General features: G+C 41.9%; 1 protein-coding gene across 1 annotated transcript in view; it reads right to left on the bottom strand.

Moving 5' to 3' along the window:
* FAM227B (family with sequence similarity 227 member B) overlaps positions 1-27,667 on the bottom strand; it is a 1,130,503-nt gene that overhangs the window by 1,066,058 nt on the left and 36,778 nt on the right. Inside the window, exons 4-6 of the mRNA XM_077262735.1 lie at positions 21,882-21,932; positions 13,478-13,715; positions 10,350-10,408 (exon numbers count right to left, since the gene is read on the bottom strand). Coding sequence (XP_077118850.1) covers positions 10,350-10,408; positions 13,478-13,715; positions 21,882-21,932 — 348 coding nt within the window. The remainder of the gene's footprint in view (positions 1-10,349; positions 10,409-13,477; positions 13,716-21,881; positions 21,933-27,667) is intronic.

Below are 27,667 nucleotides of genomic sequence, written 5' to 3'. Positions count from 1 at the left end.
GGTCAATGAGGTGGTGCGCCTTGACGAGATGCTTTGGCAAATCTGGGTAGGTTTTCAGAAACTGCTGAACTACCAAGTTGAACACGTGTGACAAGCATGGTACGTGTGTGAGCTTGGCAAGCTTCGCAGTCATCACCAGGTTACGCCCATTATCACACAAGACCATGCCTGGTTGGAAGTTCAGAGGCGAGTGCCACAGATCTGTCTGTTATTCATTTCAATAACTCTGTGTTGGTGTGTATAGTTTGTCTCCTAGACAAATTAGCTTCAGCAGTCTGTTGTCGCTTCGCTGAGTCAATGCTACAGAACTTCCCACTGATTCAGAAGATGTGCTCTGAGATAGCACATCGGAGATGGAAGATGAGGAGAAGCAGGAAGGGATGCAGAAACAGGTGTAGGAGGTGGAGTAAATACTGATAGAAATAGGGCAAGCAATACGGGGCATCAGGAACACATGTGACATGCCAGGGTGGGACTCTAGTCCCCACAATGTTCACCCAGTGTGCCATCAGGGAAATGGAACATCCCTGGCCATTAGCGCTTCTCCACGTGTCTGTCGTAAGTGGACAATCACAGTAACCGTGTTGGTAAGTGCATGGGTGATGTTCCTGGACATGTGCTGGTACAAGGCGGGTAACCCACACTGGGAGAAAAAGTGGTGGCTGGCAACCAAGTGTCGAGGGACGGCTGCTGCCATGAGTCGGCGGAAATCCTCTTTGTCAAGAAACCTAAACAGCAACTTCTCCATGGCAAGCAGCCTGGAAATGTGCCAGTTTAGCCTTTGGGCCTGTGGGAGGGTGGCTGGAAACTCTCTTTTGTTAAAAGGCCTGGGGTAGGGATAGCTGAATGCTATGCTGGGACAACGGTATGGATGTGTCCGATGACTGTTCATCAGAATGTGGAAGGACAGGTACAGGGTGGGAGTCATCTGTACCAGTTTCATGGACGGGGAGACTGAAAAACACCTAGCACAGGGGAAGAGGCAGTGGTGCCTCTTGCTAGCAGTGCTGGCACCAATTGTAGACCCCGGTGTTCGGCCCACCGAGTTGGGTGCTTAGATGACGCTTGCCTAATCATGCTGGTGGAGGTTAGGCTCTTAGTGGTCAGGCACAAGCTGATCTTGGCATGGCATGGGTTTCAAATGACTATTTTTTTGTTTTAAAACTCTCTTTAAAAAAGTCCCAGACCAGGAAGCATCTAACTCTTTGACAGAGAAATTCAGGACTGTCGGTGCTTTGCGGAACAGTTGCCCGCCTTCTCCCTCTGGCTACCCCAATGCCTTTTCCTGCCTGTTTCGGTGCTGCTGATCCCTCCCCCTCAGCACTGCTGGCCTCATTCTGCATGCCAGATTTTCAAGTTGGATAGGTGACTTCGTCATCCACCACCTCGTATTCCACTGCCACACCCTGGTCCTCCTGACTTGGTAATGAACAACAACCTGAATTATTGGCAACAGTGTGTCATCATCATCTTCCTCTTTAGATAAAATTTGCAGCTCCACACCATCATTTTCTTGTGGCTGAGGGTGCTCTAAGTCTTATGCATCACTAAACAGCATCTCCTCCTCTTGGAACATGCAGGGTTAGAGGCCACAATCAAGAAGTGATGTTGTAAAGAGCTCATTGGAGTGTCCTAGTATGGGATCACTAGTCTCCTGGGACTCAACAAGGTGGGAGGAAGGAGGATCAGGATGATGATTAAGTGGTTCAGACTGCTGGTGAGACTGGACTATGTGGAAGACAGTGCGGTGTTGACAAGAACACTGGAAGCATTATCTGTTATTTACCTGACCACCTGTTAGCACTGCTCTGGCTTCAGAAGTAGTGTACCGTACCTCCCTGCAAAGTGGGACAGGAACATATGTGTCGTGGAAGGGGCGTGTTTCCTGAGCTCCAGCAACTTGAGTAGTCGCACCTCCCCCAAGTCCTTGGCGTCTGTGTGCACCATCATCATCACTTCCACTTCCCCATCCCTTACCACACCCCTTATGCATTTTATAATTGCTAGGTCACTTGAAACCAAGTTTCTTTTTCATTTAAAAAAAAAAAATTGGTCACCTGCAGCAGTCAAAGCGTTTTTTTGCGTTTAATACCACCGCTACATATCACAAATCAGGTAACACTTTACCACCGAAATTTACCACAGACCACGTAATAGTATATGGATGAGTAATTGAACACAGAAAAATGTTTCAAGCTTTTTTGAACTGTTATGTAACACCAAAATGTACCACAGATTACGTATTATATGGATGAGTAATTGAATACTTACACATTTTGAACGCTTTTTTGGAGTGTTATATAAAACCCTAATGTCACATAAAGCACATAATACTCTAATTGAATTCAGAAAAATTTGTTAACACTTTTTTGGAGGGTTATATACTGTACCACTGAAATGTAACAGAAAGCAAGTAATACTCTATGGATGAGTAACTGAATACAGATAAATTTGTGAAGGCTTTTTTATAGTTTTACATACCACTGTAATGAACCCCAGAGTGCATAATTAATTGAATACTGAAAATTTTTTTTAATTCTTCTTTTCCCCTTTTGGAAGCTAGTGCCACATCAGAGGTTCCTCATATCAAAATTAAAATGTGAAACAATGTACCCCATGGTCACGAGCACACAGTGAGACTGAGCAGGAAGCAAATAGATAAAACAATGGGTTTCATACAGTTAAACTGTGCTCCTGGTCAGGAGATCACTTATATTCCCACTATTATGTACAGTTATATGAAAAAGTTTGGGCACCCCTATTAATCTTAAGCTTAATGTTTTATAAAAATTGTTTTTTTTGCAACAGCTATTTCAGTTTCATATATCTAATAACTGTTGGACACAGTAATGTTTCTGCCTTGAAATGAGGTTTATTGTACTAACAGAAAATGGGAAATCTGCATTCAAACAAAATTTGACAGGTGCATAAGTATGGGCACCCTTACCATTTTCTTGTTTTAAATACTACTACCTACTTTTTACTGACTTACTAAAGCACTTTTTTTGGTTTTGTAACCTCATTGAGCTTTGAACTGCATAGCCAGGTGTATGCAATCATGAGAAAAGCTACTTAAAGAGGCCACTTGCAAGTTGTTCTCCTGTTTGAATCTCCTCTGAAGAGTGGCATCATGGGCTCCTCAAAACAACTGTCAAATGATCTGAAAACAAAGATTATTCAACATAGTTGTTCAGGGGAAGGATACAAAAAGCTGTCTAAGAGATTTAACCTGTCAATTTCCACTGTGAGGAATATAGTAAGGAAATGGAAGAACACAGGTACAGTTCTTGTTAAGGCCAGAAGTGGCAGGCCAAGAAAAACATCAGAAAGGCAGAGAAGAAGAATTGTGAGATCAGTCACTGACAATCCTCAGACCACCTCCAGAGAGCTACAGCATCAACTTGCTGCAGATGGTGTCACTGTGCAGCGGTCAACTATACAATGCACTTTGCACAAAGAGAAGCTGTATGGGAGAGTGATGCGAAAGAAGCAGTTTCTGCAAGCACGCCACAAACAGAGTCGGCTGAGGTATGCAAAAGCACATTTGGAGAAGCCAATTTCTTTTTGGAAGAAGGTCATGTGGACTGGTGAAACCAAGATTGAGTTGTTAGGTCATACAAAAAGGCATTATGCATGGCGGCAAAAAAACACAGCATTCCAATAGAAACACTTGCTACCCACAGTTAAATTTGGTGGAGGTTCCATCATGCTTTGGGGCTGTGTGGCCAATGCCAGCACTGGGAATCTTGTTAAAGTTGAGGGACGCATGGATTCCTCTCAGTATCAACAGATTCTTGACAATAATGTTCATGAATCAGTGACAAAGTTGAAGTTACGCAGGGGATGGATCTTTCAGCAAGTCAATGATCCAAAACACCACTTCAAATCTACTCAGGCATTCATGCAGAGGAACAATTACACTGTTCTGGAATGGCCATCCTAGTCCCCAGACCTGAATATCATTGAACATCTGTGGGATCATTTGAAGAGGGCTGTCCATGCTCGGCGACCATTAAACTTAACTGAAGTGGAATTGTTTTGTAAAGAGGAATGGTCAAAAATACCTTCAACCAGGATCCAGGAACTCATTAAAAGCTACAGGAAGCGACTAGAGGCTGTTATTTTTGCAAAAGGAGGATCTACTAAATATTAATGTCACTTTTCTGGTGAGGTGCCCATACTTATGCACCTGTCAAATTTTGTTTGAATGCAGATTGCACATTTTCTGTTAGTACAATAAACCTCATTTCAAGGCAGAAACATTACTGTGTCCAACAGTTATTAGATATATGAAACTGAAATAGCTGTTGCAAAAAAAACTATTTTTATAAAACATTAAGCTTAAGATTAATAGGGGTGCCAAAACTTTTTCATATAACTGTATACCAGTCTGACAAAAGACTTGCCCAGGGACATTGATTCTTATGCTAACGCAAATAAGTTTTCTACAAATGGATTCAATAGTCAATCGGAGCAGGATACATCTTTCGGCTCTGCCACATCAATGATTGGTATAGATTCACGGATACGCCAACCCGCACAAATATTGAAAAATATCAGTGATGACATTGCAAAAAGAAGTTGGAGTTTTTTGGAGATAATTTTGCTGAGACTGTTACAGGGGATTCTGGAATTATTCCTCAACATACACAAAAATCCTACACAGAAACCAATTTGTCACCCCACCCTAATGTAGATCTTGAAGGTTTCCTTCTACTTACTCTACTCACTTATCAGCATCTTCTCTTGAGGGAGAAAAAAAATGTATTAATTCATATTCATCAAACTCATTTTTGGACGAAAAAACTCAATACATAGACTATTACACTAATTTCTACTTTCCAAGTGATGAGAACTCCAGTATTATTTCTTCATTCGACTCGCATTCAGGGTGTTTAGAGACATCGGATTACTCTAATACTTCGGAAAAGACCTCAACACAAAGTCCCGATTTGGATAATTTTTCTGATTACTCAATGGATTATCACAAGAAGAAATCTAGTAGGAAAAACAACATTCAGGACCATTATTGTACCAAATCTCAAGATCATTCTTTACTATGGAACATGGTTGACAAAGATTATATCTCAATGGTTGATAATGTACCCACATCTGACGCCCCTCCTTCAGAAGAATTTATTTCTAATATCTGTAACACACTACAAGCTATATTTGGTACTTCTAAAAGAAACAATTTGAAACGAGATATAGGAAAAGTGCATTCGGAGAATAATTCACACTCATCCAACCATTTTTCATCAAACAAAGTCAAAGCTTCAGAGATCTTCATAAAAGAACTTATGAAGGAAACTATCTCTTCCATACACAAAGATAATGATCCAACCTTTCTTAACGCTTCCGTTGTTTCCTCTAACTCCTTTAAATTACTGGAAGAGATGAAAGAAGATCAGAAAATATTGATATCTACCGTATTTTCTGGTGTATAAGACGACTGGGCGTATAAGACGACCCCCAACTTTTCCATATAAAATATGGAATTTGGGATATGCCCGCTGTATAAGACTGGGGTCATCTTATATGCCCAGTCATCTTATACAGCGTGTGGTTCCCAGGGTCTGAAGGAGAGGAGACTCTCCTTCAGGCCCTGGGATCCATATTCATGTTAAAAATAAAGAATAAAAATAAAAAATATGTATATACTCACCCTTCCGAGAAGCCTGGCTCTTACCGGTGTAAGCATCTGCCTCCGTTCCTAAGAAATGCAGCATGAAGGACCCTCGATGATGTCATGGTCAGGTGACTGGCCTGTGATTGGTCCGTGACCGCTCATGTGACCAGTCACCTGACCGTGACGTCATCGAAGGTCCTCCACGCTGCAATTCTTAGGAACGGAGGCAGACGCTTACACCGGTGAGAGCCAGGCTTCTCGGAAGGGTGAGTATGTACATATTTTTTATTTTTATTCTTTATTTTTAACATGAATATGGATCCCAGGGCCTGAAGGAGAGTCTCCTCTCCTTCAGACCCTGGGAACATCCAGGATCGCTCCCTGCACATGCCGTACCTGGCGTATAAGACGACCCCCGACTTTTGGGACAATTTTTAGGGGTTAAAAAGTCGTCTTATACGCCGGAAAATACGGTAATAATTTTTTAAATCATACAGCCATGACAAATTCTTTGAAACAAATGCAAGAAGATATTTTATCCTTTCAGAATTGCATGATTAACTTTGAAGCTAATAAAAGAAAAAACAACCTAAAAATTAGAGGGTTTCCAGAAACGGTAAAACCTTTTCAATTAAAAAAAATACGTCTCTCAAATGGTTTCTCTCCTGCTACCAGAAAACAAAGAAGACAATATAATTTCTAACATATACAGAATCCCCAAATCAAGCTCTATACCAAAGGGTGTAGCGAGAGACGTCATTGTTTCATTTTACTCTGCGCTGATAAGAGATGACATACCGGTATATGCTCTCACTAGAGACTCAAAGAAATTACCATCACCATACCATAATATCACTCTGCTAAAGACTTATCCAAAATTACGTTACAAACTAGGAAATCATTCCGTCTTATTACACATGAACTCTTGCGTGCCAAGATCTCTTATCGCTGGACTCAAATGTCTTCTCTGATAGTGAAATATGCTTCAAAAATATTCACCATTTCATCTCCGGAGGAGGGTTTTGATTTGTTAAAACAGTTTGGAATTCTTATCCCTCCATTTCAACACTGCTCCTCATCTACATAACGGGCTTTTTCTTCGTCGATTCCTTTATTCGGCTACTTATTTCACTCTGGATTACAACATATTTTTATATATACACCTTCTATAATCCACTCTGTTTTTCTCTTACCTTATGAAATGAACTTCCCCCGCTAAGTTCTAGGGTTACTCGAGGGTACTCCCAGACATGACAAGCTCTCATAAGTTTTAAGCTATTTTTTCTTGTTTTTTGTTGCTGTTGTTATTGATGTCTAAGCCAATCTCACCATTGATGTTTCTTGTTTATACATGCAAAGTATTTGTATGACTTAGGCTATGTGCACATGTTCAGGATTTCTCGCTATAAAAATGCAATAAAACCGAGAAAAAAACGCATACATTAAGCATCCTATTATTAGAATGCAATCCGCAATTTTTGTGCACATGTTGCGTTTTTTTCCACGGCGGAATCGCATTCTGGAAAAAAAGCAGAATGTTCATTTTTTGTGCGGAATTGCTGGGGTTCCACACACACATAGGAATGCATTGATCCGCTTACTTTCTGCTTGGGGCTATGCCCACCATGCGGGAAGTAAGCGGATCATGTGCGGTTGGTACCCAGGGTGGAGGAGAGTAGACTCTCCTCCAGGCCCTGGGAACCATATAATTGTAAAAAAAAAAAGAATTAAAATAAAAAATCGTCATCTGGGGTTATTGCCGCGAGGCATTACTGGGAACGGGAGCATCGCGAGGAGCTGGAAGCCTGCGGGGGACACCGGAAAGTGAGAATATCACGATTTTTTATTTTTTTTAACATTATATCTTTTACTATTGATGCTGCATAGGCAGCATCAATAGTAAAAAATTGGTCACACTTGCCAAACACTATGTTTGACAAGTGTGACCAACCTGTCAATCAGTTTTCCAAGCGATGCTACAGATGGCTTGGAAAACGCTAGCATTCTGCAAGCTAATTAAGCTTGTAAAACGTTAGTGTTTAGCGGGAAAACGCATGCCAATTCCGCATGCGTTTTTCCCGCGGCAGGGAGTTCAGGAATTGTCATGGAAATTTCCACAGCAATTTCGGACGTGTGCACATACCCACATACTTTTGATTTTCAGGTGCTATAACACTAAGCAACAGTTAATTAGGTGTATACTTTCGGTAGCGTATGTTTGCTTTTATGAGAAGAACAGATTTTCATCAGAACACCCCTGACAACCGCTTTGTGTGCGTTCCATACATGAAATGGACTAATTTCGTCAGAGGAGTTCTCGATGAAAAAGTGTCTGATTGTCGCTGCAATTTCAGTTCTGTAAGAAGGAATTTTTAAAAGAGTGGAGTTACGCCTCTATAACTGTTTGTTTTGTATGGGTGGGCCTAATGAGATTCTTCCTAAAACAGGGGACTGGTCAGAGATGGATCTAGGCGAAACAGAAATCTCCTCAAACTTAGATACAGAGAAAACATCAGTCAAGATCAAATCAATTCTGGATGAGGACTGATGAACGACTGAAAAATGAGTGTATTCCTTGGAAGATGCGCTCATGAAGACTTGATAAACCAGGGTATTGTCAAAAAGAAAACCAAGTATGAAGCAAAGAGCACCTAAAAATAACTTTAATTAATTAATTAAAAAATACCAAAAATACCCAAGAAAATTCTCTTTCTGAAAAAAGGAGTAATAGGGGGTCTGATAGTAAGGATCCTAGTCACTTGAATCACTGGGATACAAAAATAGCATATTAGTTTAGATATTTCCTTTGTGTTATTTATCTAGCGCTAAACTAATATGCTATTTGTGTATCCTGGTGATTCTAGTGACTGGGAACTTTAATATCAGACCCCCATTAGTCCTTTTTAGTAAGAGAATTTTCTTGGGTATTTTTAACACTTTTTTAATAAATTAATAAAAGTTATTTTTACTGGCCTTTGTATCATAATTGGTTTTCAAGATGTGTTCATGCATCGAAAGACATCAAAATGTTTCTTGTGGTAGAGGATGAGTTGATATGTCCATCTGGGACCATGTTAAAGTCACCAAGAAGAATTAGTTCACCCTTTCTTATTGATTGTATTTTCTTACCAGTTTGTCTAGGAATTTAAGGGGTCTTTTATTGGGGGCATAGACATTAACAATAGTGCAAAGGCAATTGTTGAGATGACTGACTAAAATGTGATATCTTCCCAAATCATCACCTAGCTCCTCTACTAGTTCAAATGAAACAGAATTTTTTATGATCGTGGCCAATCCAACCTTTTTTTCTCTGTATTGAGTGCTTCAAAGATATGTGGAAAATCCTTATGATGGAATTTTGGATGGTTAGTTTTGTTAAATTTAGTTTCTTGTAGGCAAATTACATCAGCTCGGCTATTTTTCTCCTTCCATATAGTAAACCTTTTTTTGGGATTATTCAAGCCTCTAACATTATAGGTAAGGTGTGGTATTCATGTTAAACACCTGGGTAATTAATAATGGGTTAACACTAAATAAATCCTAACAGAAAACAACCTAAATGTCATGACACAGCTGTCGGGTGACCCGGGACCAGGGGCTCCTTCCCTGTCCCTGACACTAGGGGGTGCCGTAGCTCACCCTAATCCTCAGGATACTTCTAAAGGTGAAGATGCCAGAGCAGGCATCCTTGCCTTATTCCTGAATTAGCCCTTAGTCTGTTCTCTTCTCCCACCCAGGGAAGAGTGGCGTTACTGTGTACCGCAGTACACCAACCCGACAAACAAGGCAACACAAACTAGGGTTAACAGAAAAGACCAAGCATACACAATATTCACTCACATATAACAGAGGAATGCACCTGGAAGTGGAGGAAGGGGAATAAACCAAAGTAGAGGAGGAAAGGGAATTACCATACTTACAAACCATGCAATAGTCACAGATAACTCCTAAAGAATTTCTTCTCATACACTGTGTGCAGAATTATTAGGCAAGTTGTATTTTAGAGGATTATTTTTATTATTGATCAACAACTACATGGCAGCACGATTTTGTTTCATAATCACGTGGCAGTGCATGGGTGGAGTTTTGGCCACACAGTGAGCGGCACAATTTACCTGCATTTCCACAAACAGATTTCTGCCCATAAAGAGTGCTGACCGAAGATGTAACAAGCTCAGAGATAGTTTGTCTCATTCAGTTTGCATACTGTCGGCAGCACACCTGTGCATCTGATTAACGGCATGTGTAAAAGGGCTTTTATTTTCCCTATTGTATGTTGTTTCGATGTGTGTGTGGATTTCCTTCGAGTACTCCAGTTTCCTTCCATGCTCCAAAAACATACTCATAGAGAATTTAGATTGCGAGCCCCAATGGGTACAGGGATGATGATGTCTGTAATGCTCTGTGGAACAAATTGCACTATATAAGTGAGCAAAATACACAGATAAGATAAATAAATGTATTCCAGTCCCCCCCCCCCCCTAATGATTTTATGTAAGCCAGAAATGTTGTTGCAAATTTTGCGAGACATACAACTTTTTGCCCTTAACGTAGCAAAATAGGTTATGGACAAAAATAAAGAACATTTATGACTCTGCAAAAAACTATGCAAAATTCACAACTTAAAAACTGCAAAGGATAAATTGAGGCCACAATGTGAGAATCTTATTTTTCATGCCCAAGCTGTATATTATATATATTTAAAGGAAAGCTCTATTACCTTAACAACTTCTTGTCTGTTCTGAGAAAGTTCAGGGACATCAGCTTCGGTTAGGAAGACTGTGACATGAAAGGAAACATTGAAATATTGCTCATCAATAGATAACATTGGTAAAATGCCTAGTTTCAGAGAGCAGATGGATTACAATGGTTGAGGGTAACACACCAGACCTAATGCTGAGCTGCTGTCAGTCAGTGCCAGATGCGTGGTTACAGCCGTCGCTTTCTCAGGTGACTGAACCTGCACCAGAGCCACCCCCCGTGACTGAAACCCGAGCACTACCAGGAGGAAGTAAGTCCATTTCCTCCCGGCATCAGGAGTCTAAGTGCCCTGCCGGGCAGGTTCAGAACGCTACTACTGCAGATTAACCCCATATCTGCAGGTTAATAGCACTTTTTCATGTGACAGGTTCACTTTAGTAGGTGCAGAAATGGTGCAGGAAATCTACAACATCAAAAACTCATCAAAAGCTCAATGAGGGAACTTAACCTAAAGCAACTGTAGAGAAGCACTGTAAGGCTGGAGTCACACTAGAGAGGAATACAGACGAGTGCTATGCGCGAAAAAAAATCGCATAGCACTTGGACCAATGTTTATCTATGAGGCAGCTCCCACCACCGTTTTTTTTCTCGGCCGTATTATACATGCAGCATGCTGCAATGTGCACCATATATCGGCCAAGACTCGCCAATGAAAGTCTATAAGTGCGAGAAAAACTCGCATACCACACGGACCATCAGTGTGACTTGCAAAAATATGCACCGGTGTCCTCTGAAAAGCCGGCAATTCATGTGCGGTGTACAGTAAAATCACACTGACAGGTTACAATAGAATAGTTAGAATGGATATGTACATAGTATGGGTGTATATATATATATATATATATATATATATATATATATATATATATATATACACACCGTACAGACCAAAAGTTTGGACACACCTTCTCATTTAAAAATTTATCTGAAGGCATCAAAACTATGAATTAACACATGTGGAATTATATACTTAACAAAAAAGTGTGAAACAACTTGCCTTATAAATGGGGTTGGGACCATTAGTTGTGTTGTGCAGAAGTCTGGTGGATACACAGCTGATAGTCCTACTGAATAGACTGTTAGCATTTGTATTATGGCAAGAAAAAAGCAGCTAAGTAAAGAAAAACGAGTGGCCATCATTACTTTAAGAAATGAAGGTCAGTCAGTCCGAAAAATTGGGAAAACTTTGAAAGTGTCCCCAAGTGCAGTGGCAAAAACCATCAAGCGCTACAAAGAAACTGGCTCACATGAGGACCGCCCCAGGAAAGGAAGACCAAGAGTCAACTCTGCTTTTGAGGATAAGTTTAGCCGAGTCACCAGCCTCAGAAATCGCAGGTTAACAGCAGCTCAGATTAGAGACCAGGTCAATGCCACACAGAGTTCTAGCAGCAGACACATCTCTACAACAACTGTTAAGAGGAGACTTTGTGCCATCATGGTAAAATAGCTGCTAGGAAACCAATGCTAAGGACAGGCAACAAGCAGAAGAGACTTGTTTGGGCTAAAGAACACAAGGAATGGACATTAGACCAGTGGAAATCTGTGCTTTGGTCTGATGAGTCCAAATTTGAGATCTTTGGTTCCAACCACCGTGTCTTTGTGCGACACAGAAAAGGTGAATGGATGAACTCTACATGCCTGGTTCCCACTGTGAAGCATGGAGGAGGAGGTGTGATGGTGTGGGGGTGCTTTGCTGGTGACACTGTTGGGGATTCATTCAAAATTGAAGGCATACTGAACCAGCATGGCTACCACATCATCTTGCAGTGGCATGCTATTCCATCCGGTTTGCGTTTAGTTGGACCATCATTTATTTTTCAACAGGACAATGACCACAAACACACCTCCAGGCTGTGTAAGGGCTATTTGACCAAGAAGGAGAGTGATGGGGTGCTACGCCAGATGACCTGGCCTCCACAGTCACCAGACCTGAACCCAATCGAGATGGTTTGGGGTGAGCTGGACTGCAGAGTGAAGGCAAAAGGGCCAACAAGTGCTAAGCATCTCTGAGAACTTCTTCAAGATTGTTGGAAGACTATTCCCGGTGACTACCTCTTGAAGCTCATCAAGAGAATGCCAAGAGTGTGCAAAGCAGTCATAAAAGCAAAAGGTGGCTACTTTGAAGAAGCTAGAATATAAGACATAATTTCAGTTGTTTCACTTTTTTTTTTTTACACACATATATATCTTTATATTTCTGTACAATCATTGCAAAAGCCGACATTATAGGAGACATGGTTTACATACAGTAAACCATTGCAGAACAGTTAGATTTATAGATGTCAGTGTCTAATACTGTTAGTAGTATGTGTGGGTAAACCTGTTTGGGACCTGTATGTATTTAATAAAGTAATGTTTTCACTGAAAAAACTGGCGTGGGCTCCCGCGCAATTTTCTGCGCCAGAGAGGGAAAGCCAATGACTGAGGGCAGATATTAATAGCCTAGAGAGGGACTTCTCTCTTCCAACTGCCCTGTAACGGTGGCATATGGGGTAATAAGGGGTTAATTTCACCTTTGTATTGTAAGGTGACATTAAGCCTGGCTTAGTAATGGAGAGGTGTCAATACTGGGGAATGAATGAGAAGATGCCAGCATCAGCATCAGTGACGTCAGCGCAGCCTCCCAGCCTGACCCGAGGTGAACTCTTGAGCATGGGAAAGTGACAGTTCATTTTCCCACACTGTCCACTCCCCATTTTATGTGTGTAATATATATATATATTTATTATTATTATTTTTTTTTTTTTTAATTATTTGGTATTAAAACAATGTTTACAGTTGTGTTTTACAATGCGATTTTAACATGAGTTTTACATAGAGAGAACTACTGTATGTAAAAGCTCATGTTAAAATCGCATTGCATACGGATGCCATACAGATGTCACACTGTTACTAGATGCGAGGAAATCGGATTACATACGGATCACTCTTCAGGGAACATTTGTGCGATTCTCGGCTGTCAAAATCGGACCGATTTTTTATATGGCAAGTGTGACTCCAGCCTTAGATGCAGAGTAACATACAGAATTGTGTAACATGCAAGAAATAATCAGTGTAAAAATAAAATAAAAATAACAACAAATTTACCTTTTGTTGAAGAATCTTGATCATTATCCAAAGCTGGTAAACATAACATCTGGGAGGCATAATTATTCAGAAATGCCATGTTCTTATCAATTTTAGACTCCACATCCGCAAACGCACTTTCACAGAAGGGGGCACACATTATAAACTCTTTGTGAATCATTTCCAATGAGTATCTAGGAACTGGTACCAGCTCTTTATGAAGAGGTTCTTCTGCCAAGGGAATTTCTGGCCAGTCTTTCTGTAAACGAAAACAAAATTAAAATTGAAATGGTGTAATGCAAAAACCTGGAAGACATTCACTATCACTTAAAATCAGGTTTAAAGTGGCCAGCTTTGGTCTTGTTTTATTTCTATAGCTCCCAAGTATTTTAAATTTGGAATATGGTTCCAGAGGCTTTTTGTTTACTGTTAATTTTTATGGAATTTTTCACAAGGTAATAATGCCTTCAGACACGTCACCAGAGACTCCATCAGCCAAGCCCCCTTGTAAAGGCCATACAAATTAGCAATAACTAAATAGGCCCATATGCATGGAATTACATAATGGATTGTAAAAAAAAAATACAGAAGCAGTAGGAATAAAATAAAAGCAAAAAATGGTAACTTTTGACCTTATTGCTGGTCCTCTTTAAAGAATGACTTTCTGTCACTGTTTAACAGGGAACTGGATGCACCTTTTGTCTACGGATGAACTCTGGGGATGTCACTGCTGTGTTAAAGAAATACACTGATGACACTTAGGCTGTGTGCACACAATGCAGATTTAGTGCAGATTTAGTGCAGATCTGCAGCGTTTTTTTCTGCTGCAGAAACGCTGCAGATCTGCACTGTGATTTACAGTACAATGTAAATCAATGTAAAAAAAAAAAAGCTGTGCACATGTTGCAGAAAAATCCGCGCAGAAACGCTGCAGATTTCAAAGAAGTGCATGTCATTTCTTTTGTGCGTTTCTGCAGCGTTTCTGCACCCCTCCATTAATAGAAATCCGCAGTGGTAGAAACTGCAGAAAATCCGCGCAAAAAAACGCATCAAAACCGCGCAAAAAACGCATCAAAAACGCAGCTGCGGATTCTGCCAGGTGATGCAGATTTTGTGCAGAAAATTCTGCACCCAAATCTGCAACGTGTGCACATAGCCTTAGGTGTGCTGAGGTGATCACTGTTGATTAAGGGACATACTTGCTAAGAACTCAAAAGTAAAACTTATTTTTTCTAAACAAGACATTAAATAATAATAATAAAAAAGGAAACAAGTTAAAAAAATGACATTTTTTCAGACAAAACATTCTCTTTAATAAATCTGTGCTTCCACACTACATTTCATAGTTTCATAGTTTTTAAGGTTGAAGGTAGTCTTAAACGGAACCTGTCCACAGGATTTTGCTCAGTAAACCACGGACACTGTCAAGTTGGTGCCGTTCTATTGATTAAAATGATACCTGGGTTGATGAAATCCGTCATGTGGTTGTTGTTTAGGGTATGTGCACACGTCCGGATTTCTTGCAGAAATTTCCTGAAGAAAACCGGAAATTTTCTGCAAGAAATCCGCATTTTTTTTTTTGCGTTTTTTTTCCGTTTTTTTCGCGTTTTTTTTAGCATTCTGCAAGCGTAATTAGCTTGCAGAATGCTAAAGTTTTCCAAGCGATCTGTAGCATCGCTTGGAAAACTGACTGACAGGTTGGTCACACTTGTCAAACATAGTGTTTGATAAGTGTGACCAACTTTTTACTATAGATGCTGCTTATGCAGCATCTATAGTAAAAGATAGAATGTTTAAAAATAATGAAAAAAAATTAAAAAAATGCTTATACTCACCTGCAGACCTCAGCGGCGTCCGTTCCGTATAGATGGTGTGTGCGCGCAGGACCTTCCATGACGTCGCGGTCACGTGAGCGGTCACATGACCGGTCTCGACCAATCACAGGACCGTGACGTCATCGCAGGTCCTTCACCGCACACCAGCTACAGGAACCGAAGCGGCAGCATGCAGCTGAGAGGCGGGAAGACATCGAAGGTGAGTATATCACTATTTTTTATTTTAATTCTTTTTTTTTTACCACTTATATGGTGCCCAGTCCGTGGAGGAGAGTCTCCTCTCCGCCACCCTGGGTACCAACCGCACATAATCTGCTTACTTCCCGCATGGTGTGCACAGCCCCGTGCGGGAAGTAAGCAGATCAATGGACTCCTAGGTGTGCGGAATCCCCGCAATTCCGCATTTTTAATGAACATGTTGCTTTTTTTTCCGCGATGCGATTTTTTTCGCGGAAAAAATCGCAATATTTGCACAAAAAATGCGGAATACACTGTAAATAACAGGTGGTATAGGTTAGCGTTTTTTTCGCGTTTTTATCACGTTTTTATAGCGAAAAAACGGGAAAAAAACGCGAAAAATCCTGAACGTGTGCACATGGCCTTAATCTGTATTTGCAGTTTCAGTTAATGAGATTCTGGTGCTTGGGGGCGGGCTGTGTGTGTGAGGTCTTTATGTGGCACTCTGCTTACATATTCAGGATTCAAACCCAGCAGCTCTTATGCACCAGATACTAGTACCTGGGTGGTTCCTGATTGACTCCATCCTGAGTTCTTGATTATCTCCACCCCAAGTTCCTGACTGGTTCAACCCTGTGATCTCCTGATTGAGAACTTACTTAAATCTGGCACAGCACTTCCTTTCTTGTGAGATTATTGAGCTCCCAGCCTTTAGTCTAGCGTCTTTCCACCTGTTGCTTATCCTCAAAATCCTACTGCTGCTCCATGTACTGACCCCTCTGGCTATATCCTGACTTCAATTACTGCTTAGCCTCTCAACTACACTGCTGCTGTGTACCGACCTTTATCTATAACCTGATGATGCTACCTGCCGTTGCTGCCCCTACTGGTTGCAATTTCACTACTCCAACTCAGGTCAGCCCATAACAAAATAATTTTGAACATAAAATGGAGTCTCTTGCAGCCCAACTAAGGCAACAAGTTGTCAAACTTTTTTTGGTACCACATACCAAGAAACATTTTTTAAGTTGCAGACACAGGTGTTGGGTCAGCAAAAGGAAATTATTGAGTTCCAGAGGCAACTTCTGGATTTGCGCAACTATGGCACGGAATCAAACGCACACATGCCACTGCACGCAAAGTTCTGTGGGGATCGTTATAATTATCGTGGATTCCTTAATGAATGTCTTATCTATTTCCTGATGCAACCTTCTCCATTTCATTTACCAGTGATAGGAAAAAGGTTCTTTTCATCATTAACCTCCTGACTGATGAAGCTGTTGCATGGGCTTCACCTTATGTGGAAAAGAATCCCGAACTCCTAAATTACTTAGCTACCTTCATCATCACAGCTATGGATCAAGTGTTTGATGACCCAAATCGTTGTGCTACAGCTGAAACCAAGTTGCATAACCTACATCAAGGGCGTCGCTCTGTAGCTGAATATACCTTCGAATTCTACTGCTGTGTGGCAGAGGAGTCAATTTCGACGAGGATTATCAGAGTTAATTAAGGATGACCTTGCAAGGGTCGAGACCCCTGACAATTTAGAGGACTTTATTCAATTATACATCCAAATTGATCAGAGACTCACAGAATGAAGAAAGGAAAGACTGCAAGCATTTGGAAACACCCCTAACTACTCCTTTACTTAATCAGCATTAAAGCACAACAGGAAATGGAAAGTGTGCGTGCACCTATGCAAATTGATGTAATCCGTAAACCTGTCTCTGCAGTAGAGAAGGAGAGTAGACGTACAGAAAATGTATGCCTCTATTGTGGGGGATCTGGACATTTTGCCATCAACTGTCCTATAAAAAGGACCATAGCTTTCACACATAGAAGACTGAAATGATTTAGACCTTTATGAATGGCCAGATCCTGTTACGCAAACCATCGCATCTGCAATACAGGATAAAGGCAAAAAGCAATCACCATCGTTTAATTTTGTCATTCACATACAGGTCATAATTTGGAACCATTAAATACAATGCTCTGCCATGATAGACACTGGAGCAGAAGGAAATTTTATGAACTTACAATTTATACCTGATAATAACATAGCAAGTAGGACTAAATCCATGCCAATCGATATGGAAACTATTGATTGATCACCTTTATCTTCTGGACCTGTTACTCACAAGACAATTGAACTTGAAATCTGTATTGAACCAAATCATCATGGAGCTGTTAGGTTCCATCTTATTTCCTCTCCCAAATTTCCATTTATTCTAGGAATTCCCTGGTTTTCAATCCATAACCCGTCTATCAACTAGGAATCGAGGACCATTCCCTTTCCCTCTGAATACTGTAAGAACAATTGCATTGCTAATTTATCTGTTTTCAAACAAATGCAAATATCTGAGATTTCTCATCAGAATTATGATGAACTACAACCTCGGTACAAACAGTTCAGTGAGGTCTGCAGTAAAAAGAAAGGCGATCAACTGCCCCTTCATTGTTCTTACAACTGTCCCATTGAATTGCTTCCTGGAGCAGCCATTCCATGTGGGCAAATTTATAATCTTTCTGAACCAGAATAGAAAGTACTAAACGAATTCTTAAATGAAAATTTTGAGAAAGGCTTCATTCAACCTTCTTCTTCTTCTTCGCCAGCTGGAGCACCCTAGTATTTTTGTACAAAAGAAGGACCCAACCCTGTGGCCATGTATTGATAACAATGAAATACATAATATTATAATTTAAAAAAAATCGCTACCCACTCCTCTTAATTCCTGAGTTGCTGGAGAGACTGTGTTCTACCAAGATTTTTATCAAACTCGATCGAAGAGGGGCTTATAATCTCATACAAAGTCACCCTGGAAACGAGTGGAAAACCGCCTTTAGAACTAGATACGGACATATTGAATTTCTGATTATGCCTTTTGGACTTGGCAATGCCCCTTCTACATTTCAGCACTTCATTAATCTACTATATAATTGTCTAAGGGTCACTTCCGTCTTTATGTCTGTTTGTCTGTAACGGAAATCCCAAGTCGCTGATTGGTCGCGGCAAAACAGCCACGACCAATCAGCGACGGGCACAGTCCGGCGGCAAAATGGCCACTCCTTCCTCCCCGCAGTGAGTGCCCGCTCCATAATCCCCTCCAGTCAGCCCTCACACAGGGTTAGTGGCAGCGTTAACGGACCGCGTTATGCCGCGGTGTAACGAACTCCGTTAACGCAGCTATTAACATTGTGTGACCAACTTTTTACTATTGATGCTGCGTATGCAGCATCAATAGTAAAAAGATCTAATGTTACAAATAATAATAATAAAAAAAAAAGGTTATTCTCACCTTCTGACGTCGCATGCTGTCCTCGGCAGTGCAAGCGGCAGGTTCCGGTGCCAAGGATGCTATGCGAGAAGGACCTGCCATGACGTCATGGTCATGTGACCGCGACGTCATCACAGGTCCTGCGCTCATACCAACCCTGGTACCGGAAGCTGCCGCGTGCACCACACACAGGCACCAGGACTTTAAGGGGCCTTCGGAAGGTGAGTATATGTTTATTTTTTATTTTAAGTCTTTTTTAACCACGCATATTGTGCCCACATTGCTATATACTACGTGAGCTGTGTTACATACTGCGTGGGCTCTGTTATATACTACATCTCTGTGCTAAATACTATGTAGCTGGGCAATATACAACGTGACTGTGCAATATACAACATGACTGTCCAATATACTACGTGGCTTTGCAATATACTACGTGCTCTGTGTTATATACTACGTAGCTGTGCAATATACTATGTGGCTGTGTCAGTTCTGTTATATACTACGTCGACTGTGCAATATACTACGTGGCTCTGTTATATACTACGTGGCTGTGCAATATACTACATAGCTATGCAATATAGTGCGTGCCTCTACAATATACTATGAGGCTATGTTATATACTACGTGGCTCTGCTATATAATACGTCGCTGACCAATATACTACATAGCTGTGCAATACACTACGTTGCTTTGCAATACACTACGTGACTGTGTTATATACTACGTGGCTGTGCAATATACTACGTGCCTGTGCAATATACTACGTGGCTCTACAATATACTACGTGGCTATGTTATATACTACGTGGCTCTGCTATATACTACGTGGCTGACCAATATACTACGTGCCTGTGCAATACACTACGTAGCTGTGCAATACACTATGTGACTGTTATATAATACGTGCCTGTGCAATATACTACGTGGCTCTACAATATACTACGCGGCTATGTTATATACTACGTGGCTCTGCTATATACTACGTGGCTCTGCTATATACTACGTAGCTGTGCAATACACTACGTGGCTATGTTATATACTACGTAGCTCTGCTATATACTACGTACGCTGTGTTACATACCACGTAGCTCTATTATATACTACGTAGCTATGTTATATACTACGTCGGTTGTGTTATATACTACGTCACTGTGCAATATAGTACGTAGCCTGTGCTATATACTACCTACATATTCTAGAATACCCGATACGTTAGAATCGGGCCACCATCTAGTTCATTCATAATGATGTTTTTCGAGATTTCTTGGATCGATTTCTTGTTGTTTATCTCAATTACATTCTTATATTTTCAGATGCCTTAGAGTAGAATCGCAGGAATGTCCAGTTAGTCATGAAACGTCTACAGGAGAATCAGCTCTATTAAACTCGAAAAATGTAAATTTTAACAAACCAGGACTCAATTCTGGGATATATCATCTCCCCAGAAGGTCTGAGCATGGATCCCAGGAAAATCAAAGCGGTAGCAGACTACCCTACCCAAATAAATCTAAAAGACGTCCAGCGTTGTATAGAATTTGCTAATTTCTACAGAAGATTTATTAAAAACTTTCAAAAAATAGTTTTACCAATTACTTCACTCACAAAGAAAACTAAAGTGTTTTCCTGGTCCCAAAAGGCTCTTTTTATGTCAGCACTAGGGTTGAGCGACCTTGACTTTTTTAGGGTCGAATCATGTTTCAAGAAATCCGACTGTTGGAAAAGTCGAGTCGGGCGAAATCGGCCGATTACTGCGCAAAGTCGAGGATCGGCCGGAACACGAAACCCTATGCACGTCAATGGGGATATTTTTTTTTTCTCTCTCTCTCTCTCTCTCTCGCACAAGCAATAAAATGATGATAGGCGTGCACGCCCTAACCCCTATGTCATCACTCTGCCCACGCTCCTTCATTGGCTGTAAAAATGGCGCTAAACGCGTCATACGAAACACGACTTTGGCGCCAAGATCGCGTACCGCATGGCCGACCCCACACAGGGATCGGGTCGGGTTTCATGAGACGCCGACTTTACCAAAAGTCGGCGACTTATGAAAATGAACGATCCGTTTCGCTCAACCCTAGTCAGCACCATTACTAGTCCATCCAAATCCTGCCGTTTGTTGTCAAAATAGACGCCTCAGACACTGCAGTGGGAGCCGTTTTATCACAGCGAGTTCGGGACAAGATGAATCTTCATCCATGTGTATTCCTTTCTCATACCATATCATCTGCAGAAAAGAATTATGACATTGGAAATAAAGAACTCTTAGCTATTAAAGTCGCCTTCTCTGAATGGAGACATCTTTTGGAAGGTGCCACTCATCCATTGACTGTCCCTACTGACCTCAAAAATATAGAATTCATCTGTACAGCTAAGTTTGTTTGCAAGACAAGCACGATGGACCTTATTTTTCTCCAGGTTTAACTTTATAATTTCTTATCAGCCTGGTTCAAGAAAAGGCAAGGCTGATGCTCTGTACACAATATTCACTAAACCTCAGGAGAGATCTAACACTGATTTTACCATTGTAACTCCAAAAAATGTTTGGAAATACTGGACTCCAAAGAATTTTTAACAAAGATTAAAGATGGATACAAAAAAATTACTTTTCTTAACCATCCTTCTAAAGATATTGATCTTTCTTTTAAGGGTTTAGGATGCAGAACCATAAAATATAAGTCCCAGAATCTGCTCGACTTGAATTCCTCAAACTTGTCCATGATTCCAAGCTTGTAGGAAACCCTGGAGTCAGGAAAGCGCAAGAACTACTGCTTCCTTCTTTTTGGTGGCCTAATTGAAGGAAGGATGTGAAAATATGTTTCTTTCTGTGTAATATGTGCATGGAACAAGACACCATGATCTACTTCTCTAGGACTCATTCAACCACTTCCAGTTTCACAGCTGTTCCTCCACATACAATCCTCTTTCTCCAGACACACACGGCCCCATCATTTCCTATCCAGCTCCCACCTTCTAACGCTCTGTCTGCTACTCCTCATCGCTGGTGACGAATCCCCAAATCCTGGCCCTCCTCAACACATCCCCACACTCATTTCTAACCCCCGCCACGATCCTCTACACATTTTCCCAACCATGATAACCTCATATCCATTCATCCAGCCCCCACTCCCCTTACCTGGAGCACTATGGAACGCACGCTCCGTCGGCCTTCTTTTCTGCTCGCTTTCTAAAACGGAATATGGACAAAACAGAATTCATCATCTTTCCCCCATCTCACTCTACCCCTCCACCAGACCTATCCATCAATGTCAATGGCTGCTCACTTTCTCCAGTCCCACATGCTCAGTGCCTCGGGGTGATCCTCAACTCTGCACTCTCTTTCAAGCCACATATCCAAGCCCTTGCCTCCTCCTCCTCAAACTCAAAAATATTTCCCGGATCCGTGCATTCCTTGACATTGAAACCACAAAAACACTAGTACACTCTCTTATCAACTCCCGCCTTGACTACTGCAACCTCCTACTCTATGGCCTCCCCTCTAGCACTCTCGCACCACTCCAATCCATCCTACATTCTGCTGCCCGAATAATCTACCTGTCTCTCCGCTATTCCCCAGCCTCTCCCCTATGCCAAGCCCTTTACTGGCTTCCTATCGTCCAGAGACTCCAGTTCAAAACCCTTACTAAGACATATAAAGCCATCCACAACCAGTCTCCTCCATACGTTTGTGACATGGTCTCCCGGTACATACCTACACGCACCCTTTGATCCTTACAAGATCTCCTTCTCTTCTCCCCTCTTATCTCTTCTTCCCACAACCGCATCCAAGACTTCTCCCATGCTTCCCCCATACTCTGCAACTCTCTACCCCAACACATCAGACTCTCGCCTACCATAGAAATCTTCAAAAAGAACCTGAAGACTCACCTCTTCCGACAAGCCTACAGCCTACAGCCTACAGATCCTCAACCTACTGAACCGATGCACGACCAGCTCTACCCTCTCCTAGTGTATCCTCACCAATCCCCTGCAGACAGTGAGCCCTCGCGGGCAGGGTCCTCCCTCCTTCTGTACCTGTTAGTGCCTTGTTTTTTGCTCATGTTTATTGTATTTGTCTATATTTGCCCCCTTTTCACATGTAAAGCGCCATGGAATAAATGGCGCTATAAAAATGCATAATAATAATAAACTCTTGAACAATACCTGGGCTGTTTTATTTCTTACCTATATGATGACTGTGTGGACTATTTACCAACAGCAGAATTTGCCTATAATAACTCCAAGCACATTTCTACATCCCAAAGCCCATTTTTTGCTAAGCACGAAAATCTTATTAACCGAAAACTACAAGTCAGATTAAATAACACCCACAAGATGGATTTAATCAACCAAATTATCATTTTAATTAAGAATAACAGCGCCAACATGACAATGTCTGTAGTTTACTGAGCAAAATCTTGCTGACAGGTTCACTTTAACAAATTAAATTCAACTTGTATCTAAACATGTTGATCCAGAGGAAGGAAAAACCCAAAGGCAGACACTAATGGCTCCAGATTAGGGTGAAAATTCCTTCCCGATTCCACATATGCAATCAGACTAGTTCCTTGGATCAACATCCCATCGTAGAATCTAGTACCCATAACCTGTAATATTATATTATTCAAGAAAGGCTTCCAGAGCATTCTTGAATTTTAGCAGTGAATCAACCATTACAACATTACATTGCAGTGAATTACAAAATCTCACAAAATCTCACTGCTCTTACAGTAAACATTCTGTGTTTGTGATAACAATTAAACCTTTTTCCCATAAAGGATGCCCAATTGTCCGTGTCACTGTGCTAGGTGTGAAAAGATGATTAGAAAGATCTCTTTACTACCCACTCATGTATTTATACATTGTAATTAGTGATGGGCGAGCACTAAAATGCTCGGTTGCTCGGGTCGAGAAAATTGGAATGCTCAGATGCTCGACCCAAGCAACAAGCCCAATGTAAGTCTATGGGAAACTCGAGCATTTTTCCGGCGGTCCCCCGGTGGTCTGCAGAGGGGCTAGAAATTGCGGAAATCTATGGGAACGGTGCTCAAATGACATGGGAACAGCATGGGGAAGACCCCTGGAAGTATTTCTGACTCCCAGGTCACTGCTGTGAGCAATGTTGTCAGAGTCTTACGCCACTTTTACAGACTCACAATAAAACATTCAAAAACGAAACCAAAATGGATTTTCCTGGGAAATATGTTAAGGAACATCCTTTCCAGGATAATGACTTGTATACAAGGCAAAATAAATAAGCAAAAAACAAAAATGCTCCTCCATACCTTGGGCTATGTTCACATGTAGCTTTTTTGATGTGTTTTTGAACTTTAGTATTGCTTTCAACCAAGACAAATGCATTCACTGGGAAGTGTCATTTTAACATTTTACAACTTTATCTGGCCATGTGGTGTGTGACACATCAGACACATCTTGTTTCATTTATGAAGGAGAGACTCTGAAAGTCACAAAGCCTATTTTTATAGGGCCATCAGGCAGCCTTTACTATTCTTAGAGAGCCATCAGCCGGCTATGCTTTGTTGTTCCCATTATTAAACAGTGGGTCTCCAATACTGTTATTACGTATGCAGTGAGTGGCAGGGCTGTGCAAAATTTGGACACACCACAATACCCCTTTGAAGAGACATACAGGAGGGCCTCCTGAAAACAATGTTCCAATTATTAGGAAGTGGGTCTCCCATACTGTTTGCCTATGCAGTGAATGCAAGGGCTGCCAACAAATTTTACCTACTACAATGCCCCTTGGAAGAGACGTAGAGGAGGGCCTCCTGAAAAAAATCTTCCCATTATTAGGAAGTGGGTCTCCCATAGTGTTTGCCTATGCAGTGAAGCAACGGCTGCCAAAAATTTTAAGGCACTCCAATGCCCCTTTGAAGAGACGTAGAGGTCAGCGGGCCTCCTGAAAACAGTGTTCCCATTATTAGGAAGTGGGTCTTCCATAGTGTTTTCCAATGCAGTGAATGCAAGGGATGCCAAAAAGTTAGAGGCACTCCAATGCTCCTTTGAAGTGACGTAGAGGAGGGCCTCATGAAAAAAATGTTCCCATTATTAGGAAGTGGGTCTCCCATAGTGTTTGCTTATGCAGTGAAGCAACGTCTGCCAAAAATTTGGAGGAGCGCCAATGCTCCTTGGAAGAGACGTAGAGGAGGGCCTCATGAAAACAATATTCCTATAATTAGGAAGTGGGTCTCCCATAGTGCTTGCCTATGCAGTGAAGCAACAGCTGCCAAAAATTTGGAGGAACACCAATGCCAACTGGAAAAGATGTAGACGTCAGCGGGCCTCCTGAAAACAATGTTCCAAATATTAGGAAGTGGGTCTCCCATAGTGTTTTCCTATGCAGTGAATGCAAGGGCTGCCAAAAATTTGGAGGAACTCCAATGCCCATTGGAAGAGATGTAGAGGTCAGAGGGCCTCCTGAAAACAATGTTCCCATTATTAGGAAGTGGGTCTCCTATAGTGTTTTCCGATGCTGTGAATGCAAGGGCTGCCAAAAATTTGGAGGAACTCCAATGCCCCTTGGAAAAGACTTAGAGGTCAGAGGGACTCATGAAAAAAATGTTTCCATTAGGAAGTGGATCTCCTATAGTGTTTCCCTATGCAGTGAAGCAACGGATGCCAAAAATTTGGAGGCACTACAATGCCCCTTGGAAGAGACGTGGAGGAGGGCCTCAAAAAAATGTTCCCATTAGAAAGGAGTGGGTCTCCTATACTTGTAATATCCATGCATTAAGTGTATGGGCTGACAAACATTTACCCCTGGGGGTATACATGAACATACTGTATAAAAAAAATTTTTTAAGGGCATCATAAACACCCTTCAAAAAAAATTATGTGGTTGTTGCATCAGGGACCACGGTCACCCTGGTGATATGGTGGTGGAGGGTGAGGATGAGGAGAAGGAGGAGGACAACAGCAAATAGCCAAAATCAGGAAGTGTATACCCATGTGTGGGTGTAAAGAGGTGCATGGGAATAGACCTCCCAAAAAAAGACACTGGATTTGAGTTTATGTTGCGCTGCTATCATTTGGAGGTGTTGAGAAGTCTGGCACAATCCAGCCCTTGCTCATTTTTATTAGAGTCAGCACTTTCAGTTGACAGGCGGATGCGCTTATCAGTTATAATTTCTCCAGCGGCACTAAAAATCCGCTCTGACAAAACGCTAGCGGCAGGGCAGGCCAGGATCTCCAAGGCGTAGAGAGCAAGTTCATGCCACGTGTCCAGCTTGCATAACCAATAATTATAAGGCACAGAGGAATCACGGAGGATGCTGGAAGGGTCAGCAAGGTACTCCCACAGCATCTTCCCAAAATTTGCACTCCTTGTGAGAGTACCCTGCGCCTCAGGGCCTATACGATGGGAGGGTCTGAAAAAACTCTCCCAGAACTTTGACAGTGTTCCCTTGCCTCTGCTGGATTGGAGTTGTGTCTCTCTCGCCTGTACTCCTTAGTTGTTCAACGAACTGTGACCTCTGGCGCAGGCATTTTCAGACAGGAATTTTTTTTTAATAATTCCGCAACAAGGGTCTTCTGGTACTGACCTATTTTAGTAGACCTGTCCGCCTCGGGAATAAGAGATAGAAAGTTCTCCTTGTAGCGTGGGTCTAGAAATGTCACCAACCAGTAATGACTGTCACCCAAAATTTTGAAAATGCGAGGGTCACGGGAAAGGCAGTGTAACAAACTCAGCCATGCGTGCCAGACTGCAAACAGGCAAGACTTCCGTGTCCTCACCAAGAGGATGACTAACCATGCTCTCCTCCCTGTCCTCAGGCCATCCACACTGAACAGACAGTATGACAGTTGTGCAGGTAGTACCATCTATAGCGCATGAAACTAGCTCCTGTTCTTCCTCCTCCTCCTCTTCCTCATTGTCACCCAATCCACGTTGGGATGAGATGAGGCTGAGCTGTGTGTAATCACCCTGTATGTTTCCTTGCTCCATCTCATTGTGCTCCACCTGCAGTGCATCCTCTTTGATTGTGAGCAGAGAGCATTTCAGAACACAGAGAAGCGGGATGGTTATGCTAATTATGGCGTCATCGCCACTCACCATCTTGGTGGAGCCCTCAAAGTTTTGGAGGATGGTACATATGTCTGACATCCATGTCTACTCCTGAGGTCTTATGTGTGGAGTCTGAAAAGAATACCGACGGACTTGTTGATGCTGGTAGTCAACAACTGCCCTCTTCTGCTCACAAATTCTTTCCAACATCTGCAGTGTAGAGTTCCAACACGTGGGGACATGACACACCAGTCAGTGAGCCAGAAGCTGCAAATGCTGCTGAAGCACGGTAAGGGCGGCGGAAGATGTAGCTGACTTTTTAAAATGGGCAAACAGGCGGCATACTTTGACAAGCAGATCTGGCAGCTCTAGATAGGTTTTGAGAAACCACTGAAACCACACGGTTAAGCACAGAGGCAAGGCATGGTACGTGAGTGAGCTTGCCTCGCTTCAGAGCCACCACCAGGTTCCGGCCATTGTCACACACAACCATGCCTGGCTGTAGGTTCAGCGGTGTCAGCCACAGATCAGCCTGCTCTTTCAGAGCTGTCCACAACTCTTCAACATTGAGCGGATTGTCACCTATGCATTTTAGCTTCAGCACATTGCCGATTGGCTGAGGTAGTGCTGCATTGCTTCCAGCTTGTGACAGAGGTGGTCATTTTGGAGATGGAGGCTGAAGAGGAGGAGGTGCAGGAGCTGTAGACTGTGGGGTCAACCCTGATTGACGTAAGGCCCGCAATCCTCGGCGTTGGGAGAACGTGTTCCATCCCAAGGTCCGACTGGGTCCCGGCTTCCACTATGTTAACCGTGTGCCATCTGCAAGATGTACCATCCCTGCCCACAAGCACTTGTCCACGTGTTTGTGGTTAGGTGGACTTTCCCAGTAACTGCTT

Source organism: Ranitomeya variabilis, chromosome 5 (assembly GCF_051348905.1).
Source record: "Ranitomeya variabilis isolate aRanVar5 chromosome 5, aRanVar5.hap1, whole genome shotgun sequence".
Classification (NCBI taxonomy): domain Eukaryota; kingdom Metazoa; phylum Chordata; class Amphibia; order Anura; family Dendrobatidae; genus Ranitomeya; species Ranitomeya variabilis.
The sequence above is the reverse complement of the archived record's forward strand: the minus strand, read 5'-3'. Positions and strand labels throughout refer to the sequence as shown.